Genomic DNA, 24,080 nt, shown 5'->3' with positions numbered 1-24,080 from the left:
GGCCATTAGTATAAGGCATGACTGACTCCGCATGTGCTAACACCAGTCTGTGAGCATTAGGCACCTTCAAATGCTTAAAAAGGATGGAGTACTTATAATGCTCTGCTAATTGTGAGTGGAGCAGGTTGTCCAGAGCGATCCTTAGTTCCACATACTGGGCTCTGTCCTCTTTAATGAAAGCTGGGAAGGTTGGGCCTTCTACTGTTGGAAGCCAGTATGATGAGGGATGGGGGGTGTAGGGTACAGCTGTCCTTTCTCCACTGATTTAAGAAGCTGGGTCCTAAGTGTCTGATGCCAGGATGATGCTTGTGAGGAGTGGGCGGATGCTTGAGGAGTTCTGTGTAGCAGGACTTTCTCCAAGAGTTATGTTTGACGTCTAGCAGTCTTGCTCTGTTGCTTGGTAATTTCCATTATTTGGAGTATAAAGTCCTCTGTTGAACCAGCTGTTCCGAATGGGTGTTGAGAGGAGATGGGGGTTGAAGTCACCATTTCCTTCTCTTTAGGTCTAACAGCCTGCCCGGATGGGTTCTCAGCATAGTCAACCACATAGTCATCTAGGTAGACAGGCCTCTGAATTGCTCTACGTGGATGTCAGGATGAGGCAGGGGCAGACTTTTACAGTTCAGACTCTGGGGTTGCCAAGATAACGACCTGGCTCCGGCTCGAAAGACCAATAATGTAACGAAAGTGGACTGGTTCTTAGGTAAATTTGGTCATCACCAAGCTTAATCAGCTTACAAGTCAACTCTGTCAGACATAAAACCTGACGGAGTTGACGTCTGATTGAGTTGACAAAACTGAATATTTTTCCACCTTAACCACGTGTTGTACAGTAGAACAAAATTTTTTTATTTTTCCCCCAGTTGTAGCTGCCTTAATAAACATAAAAAAATGCCAAGATTTATCCCACAACTATTTACAGAAACTATAGGGATGATGAAGTTGACATGTTAAAGCTGTGACTGCAGAGACTTGAACGTTGTCTGTATTTTAAAACAAAAAGTTAAAACTTTCAGGATTATGTGTCCGTTACTGTGAGATATGGCTCCATGGTAAAGATGTCCATGGCATTGCCTGATTTATTCAGAGTTATAAAAACTCCTGACGGAGCTGACGCAAAGTGAGGACACAACTTTGAAAGGCATTTTCTTTTTAAATGGAAAATATAATTCAAGATTTACTTTTTGTATTGTTTGATATATATGACAGATCTCTGCCTTTCAATTTAAATGTATATATTTTTTAATTTGTTGCATTTTTAAACACTTTGTTTGGCAGTTTTACATTGTGACCTCTTTCTGCGGACAGGTTAAATTACATGTATTTTCCAAGTATAGAGCATGTATTTAAAATAATATTAAATACATTATTTACAAATAAAAGCAATAAATGTCCTGAGTATCCAGATTAATAAATATAATTTTATAAAAATAATATGCCATATTTGGTATTGAGTAAGGGTCTGTTAGTGATTGGGATTTCCATTAGATGGCAGCAAAGTCTGTCTTTATGAGTAAGTCAGTAGCAAAGACTTTTATATTGAAAGGGACTGAAACAAGGTTGTAAACAATAAGATGTAACTTACAAATGCATTGACTAGCACTGTTATTAGAAATCAAAGGCTAAAGGACAAAGACAAAGATATCGCTTTCCTCAGCGGACATTCAAACTGATTTTGTGATTATGAATATAAGATTGACTTGAAGAATGTCAGCTAGATGCAGGTAATGCACTCGCTTAATCGATCTCTCTCATAATACTCTACATAATACAATAAGCTGCAATTAAGCAACTCAGCGTTCCTTTGTTATTAGCTCTAAGCCTTGGGCTCAACTGTTAAATTGTCAACTTGAGATTTGAATCCGTGGCGGAAGTAAGTGGTTCCGCTCAAAAGAGGGGTTTTAAAGACACTCCGTTGTTGTTTCTTATTCATTTAGACAGTTTGTGCTGTTTAACTGTTGTATAAATGCATTATCACACTGCGATATGGCTCTTTATCAGTATGGCTGTGACAGCCATGCTGATATAGAGGAGATGGTCCTCACTGCAGAACACGAAATCCAGGGGGAGGAGTTGCATCCAGATCCAACTCCTCCTACCTTACACATACCTAAACTACCCATCTCCGCCCCCTGATCCCTAACCCCACCCCTAATCCTACTCATCTCCACCCCCTGATCCCTAACCCCACCCCTAATCCTACCCATCTCCACCCCTTAGATCTGGATCCAACTCCGCCCCCTGGATCTCGTCTACTGCAATGAGGTGCTACTGATATAGAGTGACATCGCATGGCAACTTGTGTGATACATATATACATATATATAAGGAAGTGACGCATGTGGATGCCAGACCTCGTGTCTCTGGAGTGACTGAGCAGTACAGAGCACTTAGGCGGCTGCAGCTTATTACCTTTGAGTAATTGAGGCCTTGGACAGGGGGTGGAGAAACCCAAGAACAGAGAAATGCACATCAGAACCTAAAGTACTTCATGTGAAACATCTATGGGCAACACATGAAATAGCACAATAATTCTGAATGATTATGCAATATATATATATAAAAAAGTTCACTGGTGGCTGTGCTATGAGTAAACAGCACTGTTGTAACCTGAAAATTGGATGTTTTTTTGGGGGTTTTTTTACAGTCCATTTCAAATATTATAATTGATATTTTATATAATGGAACAGATTACATGAGTTGATTTCAAGTTATAATCCTGATTAAACAGGAACACAAATATTAGCGATAGGGGATGGAAGGAGTCCACCAATTTCGGTAAAATGCAGTGAATGTGTGTTGAACATTATACCTAAATCTTAGCCCAGTTCAATTTCAATCATTATATAAGTTATGTTGATTATTTGTTCGTGTGTATAATTTTGTCGGGATTTGGGGATTCCCATTTGGGGAAATTATCTATTCAGAAGGACAGATGTGGGTAAGAACATTACAGGGGAATGAAACTGAAAAACACAATCTCAGAGTTGCCAGCTTTATGTGTGCGTCATAAAGCTATTTTGATTAGCATCACAGATTTTATCTGTAATAACCAAAAATGATAGTCATGATAATTATATTTGTAGTCGTCATCATCATCATAACACCCTCACTACCATCAACATATTTTTTTATCAATTCTTGAACAATCTAATTAAGCTTACTCATGAACATTACAGAAACATCTCATTATGAAATCCTGCGTACATTTATTGAATCCGCTCCTAACAATTTATAATAACTTATATTATGTACCTGTTGTTAAATATACAGTATATAGACCAGTAGTTCAAGTGCATTCATAAGTGGAAAATATAAGGGAGGCCCGGGCCATATTTGCACAGGAAAGTTGTCACAACCCTATATCAGTAACTACAAGTCAAAAGCAAATTACACAAATGCCTGGTGTCTTTGTTGTTTCCAAAGGTCAAAGTTTTCCAGAAATATAATTTGGGGTAAGTTGGGCTATCATTGGGCTTTACTGTATGCTGTCTATCTATAGAAATTGAATTTCAGAAATAAATATATCCTTTGAAATATTCACAGTAAAAGTGCAACAACTAGCTCCAGGTTCCCCATACACACCAAAGTTTGATTGCATATCTATTTTAATCTAGGTATGTCAATGACATATTTAGCATTATTTAAAGTAATAATGATTTTATAATATTAATAAATCATAATATGATTTATTAATATTATAAAATCATTATTACTTTAAATAATGATTTAAAGTAATAATGACATTAAATATAATATTATTATAGCGAGTTACCCCATAACCTCCCCTTCATTTTCATGTAAATTTGCAGAATAAAGGAATCCTGTCATCGCCACTGCCCACGTGCAGAGCTAGATTGCCCGCTGCAGGCAGAGCGCGGGAAGACAGGGCGCGGGAAGCGCGCGGAGCTTCACACAGCAGGACGCTATGGAATAATTTACCTCAGCTGCCTTCGCTGCAGATGAAGCCAAACTAAATGTTTCAAGAGGGGAAAAATACTTATTGCTTAGTTTTTTTTTTTTTTTTTCGTAATTTGTCTCTGTTAAATAGGAAACCTGGACACTTATTCCAACGAATGAAGTAACATTTTCTAAGGAAAAAAATATGAGAAATTGTGCAAAACGGAACAGAATGGACGCTCAAAGCCTCAGAAGAGTTCACAGATGAAGCTCGGTGCTAAATAAGCTGTGGCTTTTATCTCAGAACACGAATCGGAGATGAGATCGCCCTTAAACATAATGTTACATCGCTGACGAAGAAAAAGAGAGAGAGAGAGAGAGAGAGAGCGAGAGAGAGAGAACACACTGATGCGCGCGCGCTCCCGGTGCGGCACTCAGCGCGCTCAACAGCTCGTGCCTCCTCCATCCCAACCCTCTCCGCCAACGCCGTCTCTCCAATCTCTGCCCTCTCCCTCCCTGTTCGCTTTTCTTAAAGCTCATTTCCGTGACGATCCGAAGCTTTTCACCGACACGATGAGAGACGCGAGCAGTGCAGCAGTGGGACAAATCGAACCGAGCCGCTTCAAACGGAACTGAGCTCCAGAACTGAACGAACCGGCATCACAAAATAGAACCAAAAAAAAGGAGATTTCATTCAAATCACGTCTTCATCTTCTCTCTTCTTGGTCTTAGAGAGAGAGCGAGAGAGATAGAGGAAAAGCACAGGAAATCTTTAAACTCGCCGTTGTCGGATTCTCCGTTAAAAAAGGTGAATTTTGAGCGTTTCAGATGTTCACATACTTTTGGAGACGAGAGAATGACCTGGGTGATCCACAGCAATAATCTCTGTATTTAATAAAATGATGCATTGACTTGTTTCTGATGTAACTACGCAGACTGCTTTACAAATAGTACCAGCTTCAAATGGTACTTTAGCAAACGAATAATAGTAAAAAAAAAAAAAAAAAAAAAATTAAAACAACCTAAATACTAATAATAAAAAAATCTAAATTTAGTTAAACATTGGAATTTTCTTTATTTATGCGTACATAGGGAGATTTCAAATGTTTCATTCCAATGCATGATTTTTTTTTTCATCTTTTTCTTTTTTTAGCCACCCATCAAAGGCAACCTGGGACCACCCGTCTCCAAACCCTGGAGATGTAAAGTTGGACACCGCTGAAACCGAGTAGGTATCCGCTATGTTATCACTTGGGAATGGAAGGACATTAGAATTGATTGCTAAAGCCAGGACACCAGAGAAGGGTGGGAAGAAAATACAAAGTGCGCTATTCATGGAAAATTGCTGTCTTTTCTGGACGGAAAACAAGGATCTTGCGAGAGCTTTTGGTTTTTTTTTTTTCCGTTCGAGAGCCAAGAGATCCGCAGAGTGTGGCACTCTCAGCAGCATTTGGCTCTGAGTTTCTTCACTGATCTTCTGATAACATCTGCGCTAATTAAGTGCGTTCAGACTGTGGAAAGCAAATAACCTCCGTTATGCATTGAAGGTCTAATTGGTGTTTTGGCGACAGTTTTAGGATGCACCTGTCATTGTTTTTTTGAAATGTTAAGTGGATGCAGTGGTTGATTTAATTTAAGTATGTATTTATTTTTATTTCATGTTTTTATTGATCTAATGCACTTGAGCTTTGCATGAACATGAAAAAGGCTGATTATTCAGAAGTAACAAAAGTAATATTTTGCCAAATGTTTCCTGTTCTGCACTGTTTGTATGTGTGTGACAGCTGTAGTGAGACTCGAAACAGACTGTTTTAATGTTGAAGTCCATTGAACAGGTTAAATGTGCTTTCTTTCATGCAGTGCTTAAAAACATTAGTGGTGATTATGCCCTTGAGTCCTGCTTTTGGGTGTAGTGTAAGCTATCATCGAGTGAGAGATGTCCAGTCCAACCCATGATAATGCATGATCTTTATCGTAAACATGCAATGATGTGGAAGGAGGAGGTTTTTTATAGTGCAGAACGCTCAAAGCATTGCGACTGTCACTCGATGTATGAGCCTTCTCATCTCACACGCTTCTCTTTTTTTCTGTTTTATTGCAGTGCTGTGAAGTGGCTCTCAGCCTTAACTTCATCAGGACTCGGCGGAAGGATGCTGTGGTTTACCCTGCTAAGCACAATAGCTTTAGGATGGACTACGCCGATCCCTCTGTTGGACGAGTCGGAAGAAATAGATGAGCCTTGCTTTGACCCTTGCTACTGTGAAGTCAGGGAGGGTATTTTCCACGTCCACTGCGACAGCAAAGGATTTACAAATGTCAGCCAGATCTCCCAGACATGGACGAGACCCTTTATACTCAATCTGCAAAGGAACTCCATGCGCAAGCTGTATTTTAACAGCTTTTTGCATCTCAACAATGCTGTGTCACTCAATCTGGGGAATAATGCGCTGCAGGACATACATGTGGGCGCGTTCAATGGCCTGAGCATCTTGAAAAAGCTATTTTTGCATGAAAACAAACTGGAGGTGTTCAGGAATGACACTTTTATGGGGCTGGAGAGCCTTGAGTATCTTCAGGCGGATTACAACGTCATCAAGAGAATAGAGAGCGGGGCGTTTCGGAACCTGCACAAACTCAGAGTACTTATTTTGAATGACAATTTGATACCTGTGCTACCCAATTTATTATTCAGGTCCGTATCGCTCACGCACCTTGACTTACGTGGCAACCGCTTAAAAATTCTACCCTATAAAGGGACTTTGGAATACATCGGTCGGAGCTTGATGGAGATTCAGCTCGAGGAAAATCCATGGAACTGTGTGTGTGACATTGTGCAGCTCAAAACCTGGCTGGAGCGCATACCCTATACAGCTTTGGTGGGTGACATTACTTGTGAATACCCATTTCATTTACATGGTAAGGACCTTCGTGAGATCAAGAGAAGTGAACTTTGTCCTTTACTCTCCGAAGCCGAGCTGGAGGCCAAACATGGCATTCCTAGATTACCATTTAATAACGACAATGTCTGGCCCACCAAGCCTTCGTCTATGTTGTCATCCTTTCATAACACAGCCTCCTCAGTAGAGTACAGAGAGAGACACGTAAAGCCGACTAAACGGCCCAGACCCACAAAAACACCACCCACTCCTCGTAGCATTTACCCAGGGTTGAATCAGCCTCCAATTGCTGCCTACCAGACCAGACCCCCTATACCAATCATTTGCCCGACAGGGTGCACATGCAATTTACACATCAATGACTTGGGCCTCACCGTCAATTGTAAAGAGAAAAGCTTCCACAACATTTCTGAGCTTCTACCACGACCACTTAACGCCAAGAAACTCTATTTAAGTGGGAATTTGATTCAGAAAATTTACAGGTCCGACTTTTGGAACTTCTCTAGCTTGGATTTATTGCACTTGGGTAACAATCGGATATCATATGTTCAAGAAGGCGCATTTATGAACCTACCTAATTTAAAAAGCTTATATTTGAATGGCAACGACATTGAAAGGCTCACTCCAGGCATGTTTCGTGGTCTGCAGGCACTTAGTTACCTGTATTTTGAGTACAATGTCATTCGAGAGATCCAACCGGCTGCCTTCAGCCTCATGCCAAACCTGCAGTTGGTTTTTCTCAATGACAACTTGCTGCGCACCCTGCCTGTGGATGCTTTTGCCGGCACTTCCCTGGCTAGACTCAACCTGCGCAATAACTACTTTCTGTACCTTCCTGTGAACGGAGTACTGGAGCATCTCCACTCCATTGTTCAAATCGACCTTCACCAGAATCCTTGGGACTGCTCTTGTGACATCATTCCACTCAAGCAATGGATTGAGAAGCTCAGCTCCGTCATTGTCGTTGGAGAAGTGACCTGCAAGACCCCAGACTTCGCCCTTGGCAAGGATCTGCGCACCCTGGAGGCTGAGGTTATCTGCCCTGAGTTGAAATTCACCGCTTCTTCTCCAGTTCTCCCCAATGACATGACGGCCACCAGCGGCTCTGAATTGGGACAAGCGCCGGGAACGGGAGCTGTCCCTCTCTCTGTGCTGATTCTCAGCCTGCTGATTCTCTTCATCTCCTCTGTGTTTGTGGCCGCTGGTCTCTTCGCATTCGTCCTACGGAGGCGAAAGAAACTTCCCTTCAGGAAGCGACAGGAGGTGGACCTAACTGGCATTCAAATGCAGTGCAAGATCTTTGAAGAAAGACAGTCTGCCTCGCCTGAGAAGCCACCCCGTCACGTCTACGACTACATACCCCATCCCGTTACTCAAATGTGTAACAATCCCATTTACAAACCACGAGAAGGAGAGATTGAGGGCGAGCAGTTTGCAGAAACCAAGGAAAATAACAGTAATTATCGAACTCTTCTGGAGAAAGAAAAGGAATGGACGATGGCGGTGTCCAATTCCCAGCTCAACACCATTGTCACCATCAATCAGTCCGGTGACATGACTGGCTTTCACGAGAACGGAGTGCTTTGCCCTACCGTGATTGACAGCCAGAGGCCGACACCTACGGTTGGTTTTGTAGACTGCCTGTACGGCACCGTTCCCAAATTAAAGGACATGCATGTTGCACATGCACATCCCCCCGGAATGCAATACCCTGATTTACAGCAAGATGCCAGATTAAAAGAAACATTACTTTTCACTGCGGGGAAAGGATTCCCCGAGCAAACCCAAAGTGAATACCTCGAGTTAAGGGCGAAACTCCAAACCAAGCCGGATTACCTCGAAGTCTTAGAGAAATCGTATAGATTCTAATTGAATAGAAAAACAAAAGAGTAAACTCACTTTCACAACCCCTCCTCGCCCAAAAAGAATACGTATCAAAAAAGAAGCATGGCAAAATTATATGTTTCACACACGTACACATACACACTCACACACACATTTCCCCCAAGTCGCTTTTGGAGGAAAGGCCATACTCAGATTTTTCAATGAAGTGCCTTTTTTTTCAGAGTAGCCAGCAATGTTACCACCCATTATTTTTGTACGGAACAGATTTGTTGTTGAACCTCCGGAGCGCCTGGCACAGTTTGTAGAATATTTGCAGTTTGCTGCATGCATTCGACTGCAGATGGAGGTCATTGATAAAAAAACTTCACCTGCTATAGAGATACAGCGACGTATTACCCATTGAGTGGTCTATTTAATTTTCTATACAGCAAAAGACAGAGTTCTATCTCAAGGACGCACCAGAGGATCAATATTTGTGAATATATAATGACGCTTCAAGATTTTATGGAGTTCAACGCACTTTCTTAAGAAAAATGCTTCTGGATACTATCACTAACAGCTTTTTAGGAAGCACTTTTAATGTTTTCTCTCTCTCACAAAGATTTGACAAAGTTAAAAATGTGCATATATTTATTCTGTAATTTCAGTGAAAGATTTAATTGTAAAGGTAATGTTAAATCAATGTATAGTGATTATGCGTCTGGTATAGCCTTCTTAATAAAAATACAAAGTCTTAAATAAAAAGGGTACCAATGCATACTGTTTGTGAGAAATAGACTTGACGTATTGGTATGGCGCTTCAAATGACAAATTATAAAATGCACATTAACCTATCAAGGTCTCATTGCTGCTAGAAGAGTCAGGTTGAGACAGTCTGATGGTCCTGCCTGTATGCATGTGTCATCGATGGGTTTGGACAAGAAAAGGAGACCTTGGATTAGATTCGAGTCTTTCTGTAAGGTATGTTTTTATACCTGTCCACTGCTTACTAAATTACACAACATTTGAGATGAATATTTAATGCAATGTCACTTTTACATGTGTCCACAAGAGTGAGATAGAGAGACACGCTCGCATCATGTCTGTGGATGGACAAAATTGATGTTTGATTATTTGAGGAACGCCACTTATTTTTTCAGGTATGATATACAACTTTGTGAAACATATGACATTTGATTATAAATTCTGCTTGTTTGTGTTGGGGGTCTTTAATATTTTCTGTCGATGCATCACTCAAGTGACATGATTACGAACTAGAAAGTGATCTATTCGACAAAAACTGATTTTCTACTCCCCATTCGACAACAAAATGGCTATTTTTTAAAACCAAATATTTTACGTCTGTTTGCCAGTCCCAGTTACCTTGAAGTTCTATCCATAACCATTTAATACAAACATTGAAAGACAGTTCATTGAAGTATGATTATTTTTCCCGAGGCTGTCAAGGATGCAGAACATTATTTCTTTATTTGTTCTTATTATTCAGTTGACAAGTGTAGCTTCTGTTTCCTCTGTTCAATACCCACCAATAATTTTATTTATATTTTGTCCCTACATTCATCTTTTACCCAGACTGTTTTGTCAATATTTCAATAAATTTTGCTTGGTCCATATTTAACAGCACTCCCTTTTTGTGGAAATCTGTTTCACATCAATAATAATGTTCAAACAGAGTACATTTTCGGTCAGAAATATTCATAAATGGTTGTTAGTTTGGTGCCCTAAAGTGCATGCAAATGCCATTTTTCAGTATCTTTACTGGGTTTGTTTCATCTCTGCATTCTTTTTAGTACTGTGAATTATTCTTCTGTAGAATGTGAGGTGTAACTGTTGTAAGTGAATGTGTCACTTATAGATTGTGTAGTGATAACTAAAGATGTGTTCAGCTTTTGTCTGGATTCCTCACTGTGATGAAGAACTGCTCAGGGGACAGTAACGGTCATAGGGACAATGTCACCTTGCTGTGGATTACATCTAGGTTGCCCTTGTCTCTATATTTCAATGTAATGATCTTTATTTTTTGCTAAAGGGTAGAGAAGCTAATGATGGATGACGGTGGTGTCAACAGAGTTCTTTTTTTGAACGAATGATGTTCCATAGAGTTGACCTGGGTGAAATATGTAATTAGAACTGTCATTTTTGTCATAGCAACAAATAGTTGTTATTGTATTTTTTTTTAATTGCCTCCCTTATTGGTTGCAGTAATCTATATAATATACAACTCCAAAACAAATTAAGGACAATACCTCAAAAGAATTAAATGCACCGTTTTAGAGACTCAAGGGGAGTCTGGGCCATTTTATGACCATAGTTTTACATGTACTACCCAGATCAAATTTGCTTTTTGCTACTTTGTCCTTGCCGTCTTTTGCTGAAAAATATTTTTTTATGCTATGTTATTGACCTTCATTGCTTTTAGCTGTTCCTCTACTTGCAAATGTGTTTATTTCCCCCAAAGTCTTTTAATACATTCCCCTGAGGTCAGTCTTTGCTTGTTGGATTTATACCAGGGCAAATGATTATTTGGTTGGTTAGGGTTTATGTAATCTATACTTGACTTATGTCAACACAACGTAGCTCATTTGTAGTATTGAGCGATTTCCTACATCGATGTCATTGTTTTGTTTTGTGGCTTGGTCCTGACGAACCATCGACATGGCTGCCGTCCTTGGCTTGCTTGTTTTTTGATGTGGTCTTTGCTGTGGGGGTTTGTTGTGATTCATTCTAATTTCACTTACTTTCTGCCTCCTCTTGATGGTTTGTTCTTGGGCTTTTCAAAGGGCCTAATTAGCTAAAAATTATCAAAACCCAAGGAGGTGGATTGAGGGGGAAAATTAAAAAGGAAACGGGGTAGGAATATAAAGTTGAATTTAAACAGGCCAAGCATGTAGAATCAGATAGTATCAGATATTCTGGAATGTACCCAAAATTGAAAATATATTTGTTGGAGTGCAGTTGAATGAAGATCAATATGCAATCGATATGCAAGCGTTTCTGGGTTAGTTTTATTCTGTATGACATATTTCTTACTTTTTTACTTTTCTTCATAACATTCATTGCTCAATGTCTTTTAATAAGCTAGTGTTTTGATGATTTTTAGTGGAGATTTGAAATCAGTTCACCTTAAGTTCATACTGCAATGTAACAACAGGTGTAGTCACATTACCTACTGAGTGAGAGTTACATTTAATAGCAAATACAAAGTGTCAACATACTTTTTTCATGTTCCTAACAAAACTTGTTTTGTGATTTATTTTCCTGTTTTACTTTACTTAAAGTGTGTGTATGCCTGCTGGCTTTAAAATAAATGCCAGTTGCTTTGATATTTAGTTATCGAATACAATGGCATTCAGACATTTTAAGTGGGGTTTAAGTGTCCTTCTGGGGGTCACTGTAAATCTGTGTATATTCCTGTGTGAGTTACATGGATGCTTTTCATTATTTGCTGGCATTTTTAAAGATGTTGTCAGAATAGTGAAGATGGCTTCAGAGCCAGAGGGAATAGAGAATGTAATGACTCGTGGCAGTGCCGAAGGTTGCTGTCCAAGGTGCTGAAATCAATTTGCATGCAAAGGGAATGAATATAAATTAACTCCAGCTCTATCCCTAGGATTGTACTGTTTCAAAGTTTGATTTGCATCTGGTAAAACTCTGTATGTGAAGTCTTTAATTTAATTTCCCATTACCAAACAGCATTTAAATTCTTCTGAATTATGAACTGAGAGCTGAAATGTTTCAAATCCCATTATACATTCACAGTATTAATAATGCACATTACTTCAGTGCAAAGTTAATTAACGGAAATACAGCGTCATTTACTGTATATGAAAACAGTGTTTGTTTAATGTCAATGTATTAATTACAATTTTTTTTTCTGTGCAGCGGTGCAATAAGTCAGAGCTGATAAATATCAAACCTCCCCATGTGAGCAGCCGTTCACATGTCATGTCTATACGCATGTGAGAGTTTAGTTTAAAAGAGGATAGAGACAGTAGGAGGGAGGCAGAGAATTGAATACTGTGCTTGTGAAAAAAAGTCTCTCCCTGATTTTCGTTGCAATTGCAAGTATTGTGTTAGACAGCATTGTGTTCTGGCTGATATTAAGGTGTGAGCAGACAGCAGTTTTCTTTTTCTTCTTTTGTCTCCAGTTTTTTTTTTCTTTGCAGCTCGTTCATGTAGGACAAAGAATGAGAGCAGATAGATAAATGGAGAGAAGTGGGGGGTGTCATCCGCCGCGTGAATCTGCGGTGGCAGCAGTGTAAAAGCATTCGCACGTACTTTTCTGGATTCTGCTCTTGTTACAGGGCAACCTATGATGTTACTGACGCTTTGCCAATGTACATTTTTTCCATGTCAATACAGCTTAAATGGATGGATGGATGGATGGATTGTAGGTACGTTGATGGATAAATTGGTAGGCTAATAGATAGGCCGATCGATTGATCGACAGGCAGACAGACAGATGCTCATTTATGAGAGACGCGGTGCTGAATATTCCTGGAAATGTTCTGATCACATTACCAGGCGTTCTTGTGCTATAATGCATCAGAGAGGTTTGTGTGAATGCTGGAAAGAGGGTGTTGTGTACTGTATTGTAGCAGGCAGTTAACTTCCTTTGGCTCTCGGAGCTATTAGAATGCACCTCAGAACGGTACAGACACAGCTGAGTGTATCGATCCAAGCTGGCAGCGCCTGCCACCGCTCAATAGAAATATCTATGCAAGCACTTGATCGTGACTGTGTGTGTGTGTGTGTGTGTGTGTGTGTGTGTGTGCACTTTCTTGTGATGTAAGTTCTTATGGTGGGAGGGGGGAGGGAGGTTTCAAACTCATTGCATCTGTGCAACACTGAGCCAGGGTTGTGCAGTTTATAGCTGTGTTCGCGAGTGGGTTAATGGTGGAAGTGTTGCATAAGCAAGGTCACTTGCGTCATATGTCATTAGGTGATGATGAAACCCACATCAATCATTTTTTTCAGCGAACCCTTTCGTACCTGCTTAATGCAAATCAGAGCATTGTTTGTTTACATTTGCGTGCGACAGCTGCACGTAGCCGCATCATTAATAACTGCAACGCTGACATTTACTCCTCAATCTGGCACTGTTGACTTCCTCTAGACGGTTAGCATGCAGCGGATGCACAAGCGGAAGTGTTGTGTGCTTGTGCGTTTTGTATGCATGTTTTTTTTTGGGGGGGGGGGGGTTGTGCACACGCATGAGGTATTCTACAGAAACAGGACTTTATGTATAGAACTTCTCAAAAAGGCTCTTACGAATATGGTAAAGCTTTGAATTGAGTGTCAAAAAATTCTTAGTAAAAGAGAGCTAAGCTAAAATAAACTTTCAGAAAATTCTAAGAATGACTCTTGGTGCTAAATGAGGTGGCACTCAGGACACTACAATGATGTCAACCCAAAAAGCCTGGAAGGGTACGGTAGCACGACACCAATCATTTGATGGAATTATAATAAAATCATTATTATTATCATTATCGTAAGACACCGAAACATTTAATATTTCAATTTATTTTAGATAATTGCATTGTGCAAAATTATCACGGATAAGTATTGATGATGTGGAATCCTTTTCTATTGATATATGTCTCCTCAAAAAGAATACCTTGGCGATCATGCTTGTATCGTTTTATTAAATCCCTGTCATCATAACTCCAATACATTGTCTTTTTCAGAAAATGTGTGGTCTCCTCCTCTCTGCTGCCATCTTGTTACTCGAGTTGAGACCTCGTCTTAACACATAGGAACCTTTATGAATCACACGTATGCTTAAGTTTAGGAATAAGACTAAAATTACATCATTCTTAGAATTTTGACACGCTTAAGAAGACAAAAATTTTACTCTGAGAAGCTTAATACAAATGGCAATATTCCAACCTAAAATCGAAAGAAAAATTATTAAACAAATTTTGGGATATTTTTATTTTGTTTTTCAATTTTTTTCTTCTTTTTGGGGGTCTTATTTATTGGGATGATTTTCAGTTTTTTAATGTACTGAAATAATGTAATGTACTGTGTAAAGATTGTTTCTTCAAACATTTTGTAAATACTGCCACAGTGCATACATATTTTATCATTTAAGTAATATATATATAGCTTTAATAATTTATAATAGCCAAAAAATAGGTTATATGATTTATTATTATTATTATTATTATTATTTTGGGGTGAAATATGACACAGACATAGTCTTGACAGGATTTGTCAGATTCACCCAGAGGGGTGTGTCTGTGTGTCTGTGTGTGTGTGTGTGCGCGCTTGTGTGTGTGTTAAAAATAGGTACCTAAAATAGGTAATAAAAAAAGCTGCTAAAAGGAGCTGCTTAATTAATTTTTTGTCCTGTTAAATTATGCTGTAATCAGCTCTGGTTCAGCCTAAGCATGTCAGATCTTATTGGTGTTAAGTTCTGTGTTTGGTTGATTCATAAGTGGAAACAGTTCTTCTCTGAAAATCTGAAAAAGGACCTGCAGGTTAATTAACACAAAAACACTCATATTTCACCCGTCCTCTCGAATCTCAGGAGACTTAATGGAGATGTCAATTATGTTTTATTTAAAGGGGTCTTTAGCAGATCGAATCTTAAGCCAATCAGGACACGGTGCGTTTACACCTGTCCACATCAAGTGGTTTCTGTATCTGGATAACAGATCGGTTCTCGCATTCCCGCGAAAAAAGAAAAAGAAAAAAGGATGGCTCCGGTGCAAAGTCAAAAACAGTTTTCAGTCGGGGTACATTTTACAAATCTCGCAAAATGAGGAGGATGAAGAGGCTGCACGTACTAATAATGTGGATGCCATAATGGACACGGTACAGAAACGTATGGAAAAATGCGTGTTCTTTACAGAAAATGAAGGATTTTACAACTTTAGGGTGCGTAAGCAAACATTTCAGTATATTTGCGATGTACTTTGCACTCGACTGTATAGTAAAACGGTAAACCACACAGCTACGTGCAGCAACTCCTGGAGAGAGGAGGTGGAATAATGACAGTGGGCCGGGTTTTGTGTGACGTCCACCTGTGAATGCAGACACGTTGGCTGGATTGCGTTTACATTACACTGAGATCCGATCACAAAGTGTCCTCGACTACCTCCGAACCCGGACACGCTGATCGGATAAGATTCCGATCAGAAGCGCGTTTACACTTGTCTTTTCAATGTGTATGTGGACAACATCCGGATACAGGTCGCTTGTTAATGCCAAGTGTAAACGTAGTCTAATGTGTGAGTGGCTTCTCTTTTGTGAATATGAGGATGTTCCTGCTGCCACTTCAGTGACGTCAAAGCTGTTATTATTTATTTATTTTTCTCCAAAATCTAAGATCAGGAGGGTTTGAGTACCACCACACTGAGCGTAACCAATGTACATTGTAATATTTTCAGTGAGAGTTTTACACACCATTGAAGTAGAAAAACTATGCAAACAAGCAACTAAATAGTTATTGGTTGAAATAGCTTTTCTGTTTTCAAGCTCTAAAACATTCTCTTCCATGTGAAGTGTACAAGCAACATAATTTTGTAAATGGACGTTATACACTCGCAGTCAAGTGTTTACAACGCTCTTTGGTTTTGAAGCACTTTCAGGAAAGATCTGTTATTGCACATGCCACAGTCAAATTGAAGGTGGGTCTTACTGAGAGCAATATATGTTCTTTTTCATAATGCAAAAATAACAGTTTCTAAACTGAATTAACTGAACCTAAACTGAGTTTAGGTCATTCTTTGCAAAATGAGAACACTTGAGACACTTTTATTTGTTTAACTAGATAAAATCAGAATATGATATGGTGGTGTGTTTTTAATGAATGATTCAGTGTGATTTTTATGTACATGAGATGTACAGTGGCCACACTTAAAGTATGTATGTCATTTCATTAGATAATAAAATGTCAAAGGAAGTGACATTTTCACTTGCCACTTGATTTCGTATTGTATTGCATTCATCTAATGCAATGAAATTCATACATTATAGTGGCCTGAATGTCCAAACACTTTTTGGGACTGCTTTTTATTGTAGCATTGTTTAGGTTTAGTTTTACACAACACCGTTTTCAACTAAAAATTGAACACTTTTTATGCGTTTTGCCTGTTCATTTACACGACAATTGCGTTTTGGGAGCCTGAAAATGCAAACATTTGAAAACGCGTTTCAAAGTGGATGCGTTTTGCAATAGCGTTATCGTCTTCGTGTAAACTACAAAAACGTGAATTTGTGAAAACGGTGACGTCATGTAGGCTATTACGTGCTCAGTCTGTTGGCACGTAGTGTTTATTTACAAAATGCATAATACAGTGTTTTTTACAGATCCGTGTGAACAGGAATCGTTTTGACAACTTTGCTGTTTGTACGCGTATAACGCAAAGGAAAAACGTTTTTGCTTTTAGAACATTGTTGTCGTGTAAGTGTACCATTTAATTGTACCATAATTTTGTGTGCATTTCCTATTCCTGTGACAGAAAATGTACAAGGATGACTGACTGGCTTCCTTTGACAGAATGAGAGATTATCTCATCATTTGATTTAATTGTAATTAGCGAGTGTTGCTCTTATTAACAGTATGTTGTTTTCACAACCTAATATGTGGAAATGGGAGCAGAGATCAGGCGTTAGACTGCAGCCGTCTGTCAGGTTGTGTCATCATGTATGACTGAATTTGACCCCCGTACACTAGGATTTGGCCAATAGAGTGCCGAAGTGATGACGTCACTTAGGACAACTCGGAAGCTAGCGGCGCATGGGTTCCCTCGATCGAAAAGCTATGCATTTTCCCCATAGACTTTTGGAAAATCGCAAAAAAAATAAGATCTGTGTTTAACAAAGAGTTGTGACCCTTGCATGTTTTGTCTATCAAGATAATCTTTACAAGTTAATCCAAAATTTATACATTTTGAAGCCTATATAAAGTTTTTAAAAAACACAAGCAGACACAATAAAGTTTAAAAAAAACACAAGCAGGTTATAACTCTGTGTTCTATGTCATAGATCAAAACGTGAAAATATTTAGAGCCTTTGTTCACCACAGACCTTATTTCAGGTCTTCGATTTAGCAAAAATCCCATAGACTTTAGAGCGTGGGAACCGGGAGTGCTAAAATGCTAACTCACTTCTGCGTTTTGGCCTACAGAGTGACGTCGTAACTTCGGCACTCTATGACTCTTGAGTCATTTCTGCAATAACTCACAATGATGACCTTTCATACATTTTGCAACGTCATGTTAAAAGTTCCACAAAAGGGGAAGTCACTGGCATTATATCCATTTCCATGGTAACAATTACTTCTCTGATTGTAGGATGTCACTTTTGGGATTCTAGGTTAAGCAGTTTGGGAGCATGAAAGGGGTCCTTGATTCAGAAAGAGTTTTAAAAGCCCTGCCCTACAGAGAACCTTTACTTCAAACTCTACCATATTTTAGTGCAAATTCATGCATTGAATAATTCAGGTGACAAAATACACAGGTTGTGTGACTTGTTTGTGTGATGAATTATTTGCCGAGAGCATGCAAACATTTAGTATGTTTTGCCAAATTTTCTATTCATCGATGCTAACGCATTAGGTCAGTCTTTTTCACATTTTGGTGACCTATTCAGTTCATGCTTATGAGTCATACAGATCTAGCTCACATCCTCTGCCTCTCTGGCTCTGTTTAAGGGCTGATGTGGACAGTGAGTGTATCTGTTTGGGGTGATTCATGACTCCAGGCCTTCCCTACTGACAGCCTTCCGCTGCCATCTCTCTCTCTCTCTCTCTCTCTCTCTCTCTCTCTCTCTCTCTCTCTATCCTGACAGTAGGCTTTTCTGAGCATACTTGGACGCAGCGTACCAACATTTCCATTGCCGTCTGTGTCCGTGGGGTCAGCCAGGCACCCACCGATCCCGCCGTGATCTGCCTTACTGATCCGCTTCTGTCGGCTACAACGGTTTGTGTGTGCGCGAGGTGTGTGTTTAAGTGTGTTTCATTCACCATCTGCTTTTCTTTTTCTCTAGTTGACTCACTTGCCTTTCATTTCAGGAAAAACTTTTTTTTTTTTCAGCGTTTTAGTGTGGGATCCTTTGATGTGTGTGTTTGCACAATTCTGTGTCAGCACAAGGTTGTTGTTTTTTTTACTCTTGAGGCCACAGACAGCTGAAAACTTTGCTGTGTTTGCGTATGTGTGTGTGTGTGTGTGTGTTTGCATGTCTCAGCACACCTCAATGTAGAGCTGGTTGCTTTAAGACTTCACGGGATGCACGGATAGCAAGCATTTATTTATTTATCAATGACATCTCTGTACAAATATATTTATTACAAATAATATATTATATAAATATCTTCACTCCTACAGTAACTCTTTCCCCGGCATTGACGGAAATTTCTGTCTATGCCCTATTTTAACGATCTAAGCGCATGGTCACTTAGGGTGTGTTCGAATCCACTTTTGCTAGTTTAGCGACGGGAAAAAATGGTCCGTGCCCGGCGCATGGTCTAAAAAGATTGTCCTGATTCTCTTAATGAGTAATGGGTGTGTTTTGGGTGTAACGTGCAATAAACCAACCAGAGTCTCATTTCCCATTCCCTTTAAAAGCCAGTTGTGCTCGCGCCATGACAGATTGCTATTTACATGATGGAATTTGCAAGCATAAAAACTGAACTCTTCTCTCTAGCGAGGAAACAGATCTGCTCGTGCACGCGGTTAAAGCACGCATATTACTAACATGCTCTTTAAATAACAAAAAAATAATAATATTGCACCATTGAGTTTAGACCAGGTTTTTGTTGGTCAATGGCGCAGTCTATTTCAGTTGCCTCAAAATAGCAACGCGCCAACAATGTGCCTGAAGTCAAGTCATTCAAGTCACCTTCATTTATATAGCGCTTTTAACAATATAGATTGTTTCAAAGCAGCTTTACAGTGATAATAGGAAATTAAAGTAACTGCTGTTTTGGCTTTACAGCAGCTCTAGAATGAAGTTATTGTCCAGCTAAAGTTAGTTTTGATTGATTCACTTCCGTGGCAAAGATCATTAGTTATTAACTTAGCGAGACTAATATTAGCATAGATGCCATTCTTCTTATGATATAACGAGTACATCAGGATTTTTTTTAATTTATGAACACACGTTGTTTCAGACCAGCACGCGCATGTGCGCGCAAATGGGCTCAAATGCATTTGCTATTTAACAAACGATAACTGCGTCGGGCTGAAACTAGCAAAAAAAAATAAAAATTGCATCGTGCCTGGCGCCGCATTGCGCTGGGTGTATGATAGGGCCCAACGCTTCACCGCCATTGACTGAAATTTTCGGCTTTTCGGTGTTTTCACTGTTATACGGTAGGGTGCGCCATTAGGCATCTTCTGAAAGAGGACTGAATCTCCTGTTTAAAACACAGGCAATGAAGAAGCAGAAACAAGCGATATCATGTAAGCATATACATGTAAGTCATCACCATTAAATATTGGTTAAATAAATGTGTTATATGTAATTTTTTAATATATATATATATATATATATATATATATATAATGAGGAGGGCGTTTTAAAATAATACAAATAAAAAATTTAAATACTTAAATAATATATCTCAGGACATATTTGTCATTTATAAGTTTACATCTGTGATTTTCTTCTTGAAAAGCAACAGCTGTAACTGCTCAAGTCTTTTGTTGACTGATCATAACTGCAGTGATGTACATTTGTGTGCCATTTTATGTTAATGAACATATGCAATCCCCCCCCCCTCTCTCCCCCCTCTCTCTCTCTCTCTGTGTGTGTGTGTGTGTGTGGCTGCTGTGGAGTGGAGGCTGTTTCACTCTTTCTCTCTTGCTCCAGAAGAGCAAAGAAATGTTGCACTTTGATCCACCTCCATCCTACTGGTTTGTGTCTGTTTCTTTGATTTGTCAGTCTTTTGGGTTCTAGTCTGCATGCATGTCTGTGTGTAGATATACAATGTGTGAAACTAATGGTTTATCCTACTTGTAAAGGCCTGTAGGGAAGGTGACATCTGAACTGAAAGCAGCACGGGGTGGGCTACTCTCTGGAACTGGAGGCTGCCTGACCTTGTAAAGGGGGGATTTGTAGCTTCAAAGTGACCAGAAGTCATTCAGCTTCAAAGAGAGTTGGCGATTTGAGATGCCATGAGGTGACAGCAACCATTGGCAAAGTGACAAAGTTCATACGAATGCACATCAATAAGGCGACAACCATTGGGAGCTCAGAGTGAGTCCATCATGATCCACCACAATGATACAAGAATTGTCTCAATTTTGATAACAAAAAAAAAATAATCCCTTAAAGGATAATAATTGAATAATTTTGGTATAAAGTTGTATATCTTCCATGAAACAAAAAATAAGTCCAAGCTGCTCTTTTTCATCCAATAAAAGTGAATGTTGACTCATAATGACAAGCTTCAGAAATTACAATAAGCCATACAATTACTAGAGGTGCATGACCTGAAATATAGTGTCAGTAATATGGTGCTATAATCTAAGTCTTCAGAAATGTTTGAATATATTTTACACTCACAAGTTGACGTTGCACATTTGAGGCTAAAAATATGTTCTACACACAGAGTTGTAATTTTCAAAAAACGTTGGATACTTTTCACTAGTCATATGGACGTTTGGCATTACTTTATAATAAGTAAACAGTAATAAAGTATTTAAAAATCATTTGCAAACTATTCGTTTATAGTGAATTCATAGTTAATATATTGTAGTCTTTACATTGTTAATATATGAATAGGCTATATACAAATACTGAGTTCTTCATTTATCATCACAATTACTCAAATGAATATGCTTTAAATAAATACTTTAAACCAACCTTAGAAATGTATTGCATTGGTATTAAGTGTTTCTTTGTTTCTTTAATATATATATATATAAACCATTACGCCTAATTTATTTGTAAACATTTTAAGGAACACTGAATATGAATGCAATTAATGTCCATTAAAATGACAAAAAAAGACATTTTCCCATTTTCTGTAACCTAATTTAAAGTGAGATCTTTTTACTTCTAATAAACCATTATCAGGACTCTTTATCTCATAAACAATAATAATTGTGTGAATTAAAATGAAAAAAGAATGAAAAACTCTTATTAATATATTATTAATATATTATAATCTTATTAATATATGAACCCCAAAGAAGAGACTACAATTTATAAATTATGAATGAATACACTATAATAGTTGTATTAATGATTTGTAAGTACTTTATAATAACTGTATGTTTATTATAAAGTGTTACCAGAGTGGGTCATCATTTCCAGTTACTCATATTCATTCAGTCTAAAATAAGTTGTCATGCTTAAAATACATTGACCTGCCCTTTATTTCTTGCTCATTATATTGCCTTCAGGTTATCCTTTTGAATTCATCCTTCAGTTCCTCCGACTTCTTCCGGTTCTCCCCTCTTCCTGTCCTTTGTGCGTAATACTTGTGTCCCATTCAGTGTCAGATGGGCTGCGCTGAAGTGGGTCACCATAAACACTGAGGACATCAGAACAAACCTCTCTCAACGCAGTGTGTCACATCTCAGTGACAAACAACAGACGCCACACCATAATTCATTAGCACCATAGTTCATAACTGCTGCATCATCTTTCAGCTCGTACGTGTGGCACAAACGTTTGTGTGTCCCGATGTGAGTGGAGATATGAAGATATTGATCCTGTAGAGACTTCGAGGCTTTGATACCGGTATGATCCTTCTACAAAACCCTTGATAAAATCTAGCCAGAGATGCTCACTAGGCTCAGAAGTCTGATACCTCTAGTACTTTCATTATTATTATTATTATATTATTATTATTATTATGCCCCTTTTTACAAGATAGTCTCAGGTGTCCCCAAATTGTGTCTGTGAAATTTCACCTAAAAAAAGCCCCTACACGTCTAAACTTCTGATATATGTTTTTTTGAGCGCACACATCCGAAGCATGCGAACAGAAATCGATGTCAGATGGCACGTGAATGAATGTGAAGCTGCGTCACGCTGCATTGCATGCTGGGGCGGTACCGAGGATCGCTCTCTGCTACTGGTACTGAAATTAATACGGATACCTGTTTACCTTTTGTTTTGTTTTTGACTTGAAGTTAAATATTCACATTCTCCATGGAAACGATGCCATGGAGAATGTGAAAAGCTCTTTTATCACATTGCTTGATCATTTGATGTTTTCACTGAATTCCGTTCACATTGTTGATCTGGTTACCATGAAACCATGTCACACGCTGGGCGCTCGCTGCTGCTTCATCCATCATATGGTAGAAATGAAAACACCATCAACAAGCTGATAGAAGTCGATCCATTTCTTTGTAAACGTGTAACTGAAGTTGTATTGTTGTCATTTGTAAATATTCACTTTCCCATATGGCCAGAGAGGGGAATCAGAGATTGTGGGTCACATTCAGCGGACAGACACCGACACACTGTATTTTTTGGCATTTATTTAAACAAATGACAACCAAAATCAAATCCATAGAAGCCTGTGAACAGTTTTGCAGTGGTTGCATGCAAGTTCTACTAATTCACAAGCCGAGTGAGACTTATTCATAGAGTCATAGTTATTAAACCAAACAAAATACTAAACTTTCAAAAACACTCAGCAATGTGATGTTGGGTTTTATCAGTGACTTTATTACTAGATTTGCAATCCTTGCTTTCTTGGTGTTTTTACGAAATGCGGAAAAAAAACATTACATTGTCCAGTTTTCTCTCTGAATGATGATGTGAGTTACTATGGCAATTCTCGATGCCGCATGAATGACCTACAATGCCAACATTTTTCACAATCACGACAGAAAATCTAAATACTGCCCCTAAACTCAATAGCTGAAAGTGCGATCCTCCCAGTATGGAGGAAAAAAATAAACAAAGCAGTTACCCAGAGGTGTGACGTCAACTTCACATTCTCTATTAAGAGACTCAAACAGTATGTCGGTTGAGCTAGAGGTCAAAGCCCAGCTACACAAATAGGACCAGTGCTTGTAGAGCAGGGATGTTCAAGCTATAAAATCTGGCAAAGGTGGACGGCGAGGACCAGCCGGCCGCCGCACAGAACACCTTAGGTACATAGCCATGTCTTGGTTTGAGGATGACTTTGCAGTAGTTAGGCCCAAATTCAGGGCAATAAGCACTCACAGAGAGCACTTCCAAGTCGCCCACTCGCTTGACTGGCTGGCCACAGGAGCGTGGAATGCTGCTATGGCCGCCACACAGACCTTGAGCGTGGAAGGGGTGTGACCCTTGTCCACCAGATCATTCCTTTTTCTTGGGAAAGGAGGTCCTTCCTCATGGGAATTGGCCACAGGGCTGCTGTCAGCAGCTGCATAAATTCTGTTGCATTTGTTGAAACCACCTTCCTTCTGGAGACCATTCCCAGGTCTACGCCAGATTGGAATCGACAAGGGTCCTTCCAAGGGGCCAAGGCCATGATGC

The 24,080-nt window shown here is 39.1% G+C and overlaps 1 protein-coding gene across 1 annotated transcript; it reads left to right on the top strand.

The window, feature by feature from the left end:
• The first annotated feature begins 4,347 nt into the window (after window positions 1-4,347).
• On the top strand, window positions 4,348-10,253 carry slitrk3a (SLIT and NTRK-like family, member 3a). Its single transcript, XM_056265945.1, has 3 exons — window positions 4,348-4,708; window positions 5,054-5,128; window positions 6,002-10,253. The coding sequence occupies exon 3, from the start codon at window positions 6,051-6,053 to the stop codon at window positions 8,664-8,666; it is 2,616 nt and encodes an 871-aa protein (XP_056121920.1). The 5' UTR covers window positions 4,348-4,708; window positions 5,054-5,128; window positions 6,002-6,050; the 3' UTR covers window positions 8,667-10,253.
• The last annotated feature ends 13,827 nt before the right edge of the window (window positions 10,254-24,080 follow it).

This window comes from Rhinichthys klamathensis, unplaced genomic scaffold, assembly GCF_029890125.1.
Source record: "Rhinichthys klamathensis goyatoka isolate OS25496 unplaced genomic scaffold, OSU_Roscu_1.1 h1tg000242l_1, whole genome shotgun sequence".
Lineage (NCBI taxonomy): Eukaryota > Metazoa > Chordata > Actinopteri > Cypriniformes > Leuciscidae > Rhinichthys > Rhinichthys klamathensis.
Note: the sequence above shows the minus strand (reverse complement) of the source record. Positions and strands in the feature narration are given on the sequence as shown.

What these genes read in the sequence shown, in the direction of transcription:
- slitrk3a (XM_056265945.1), top strand. Translation starts at nt 6,051, where the DNA reads ATGCTGTGGTTTACCCTGCTAAGCACAATAGCTTTAGGATGGACTACG.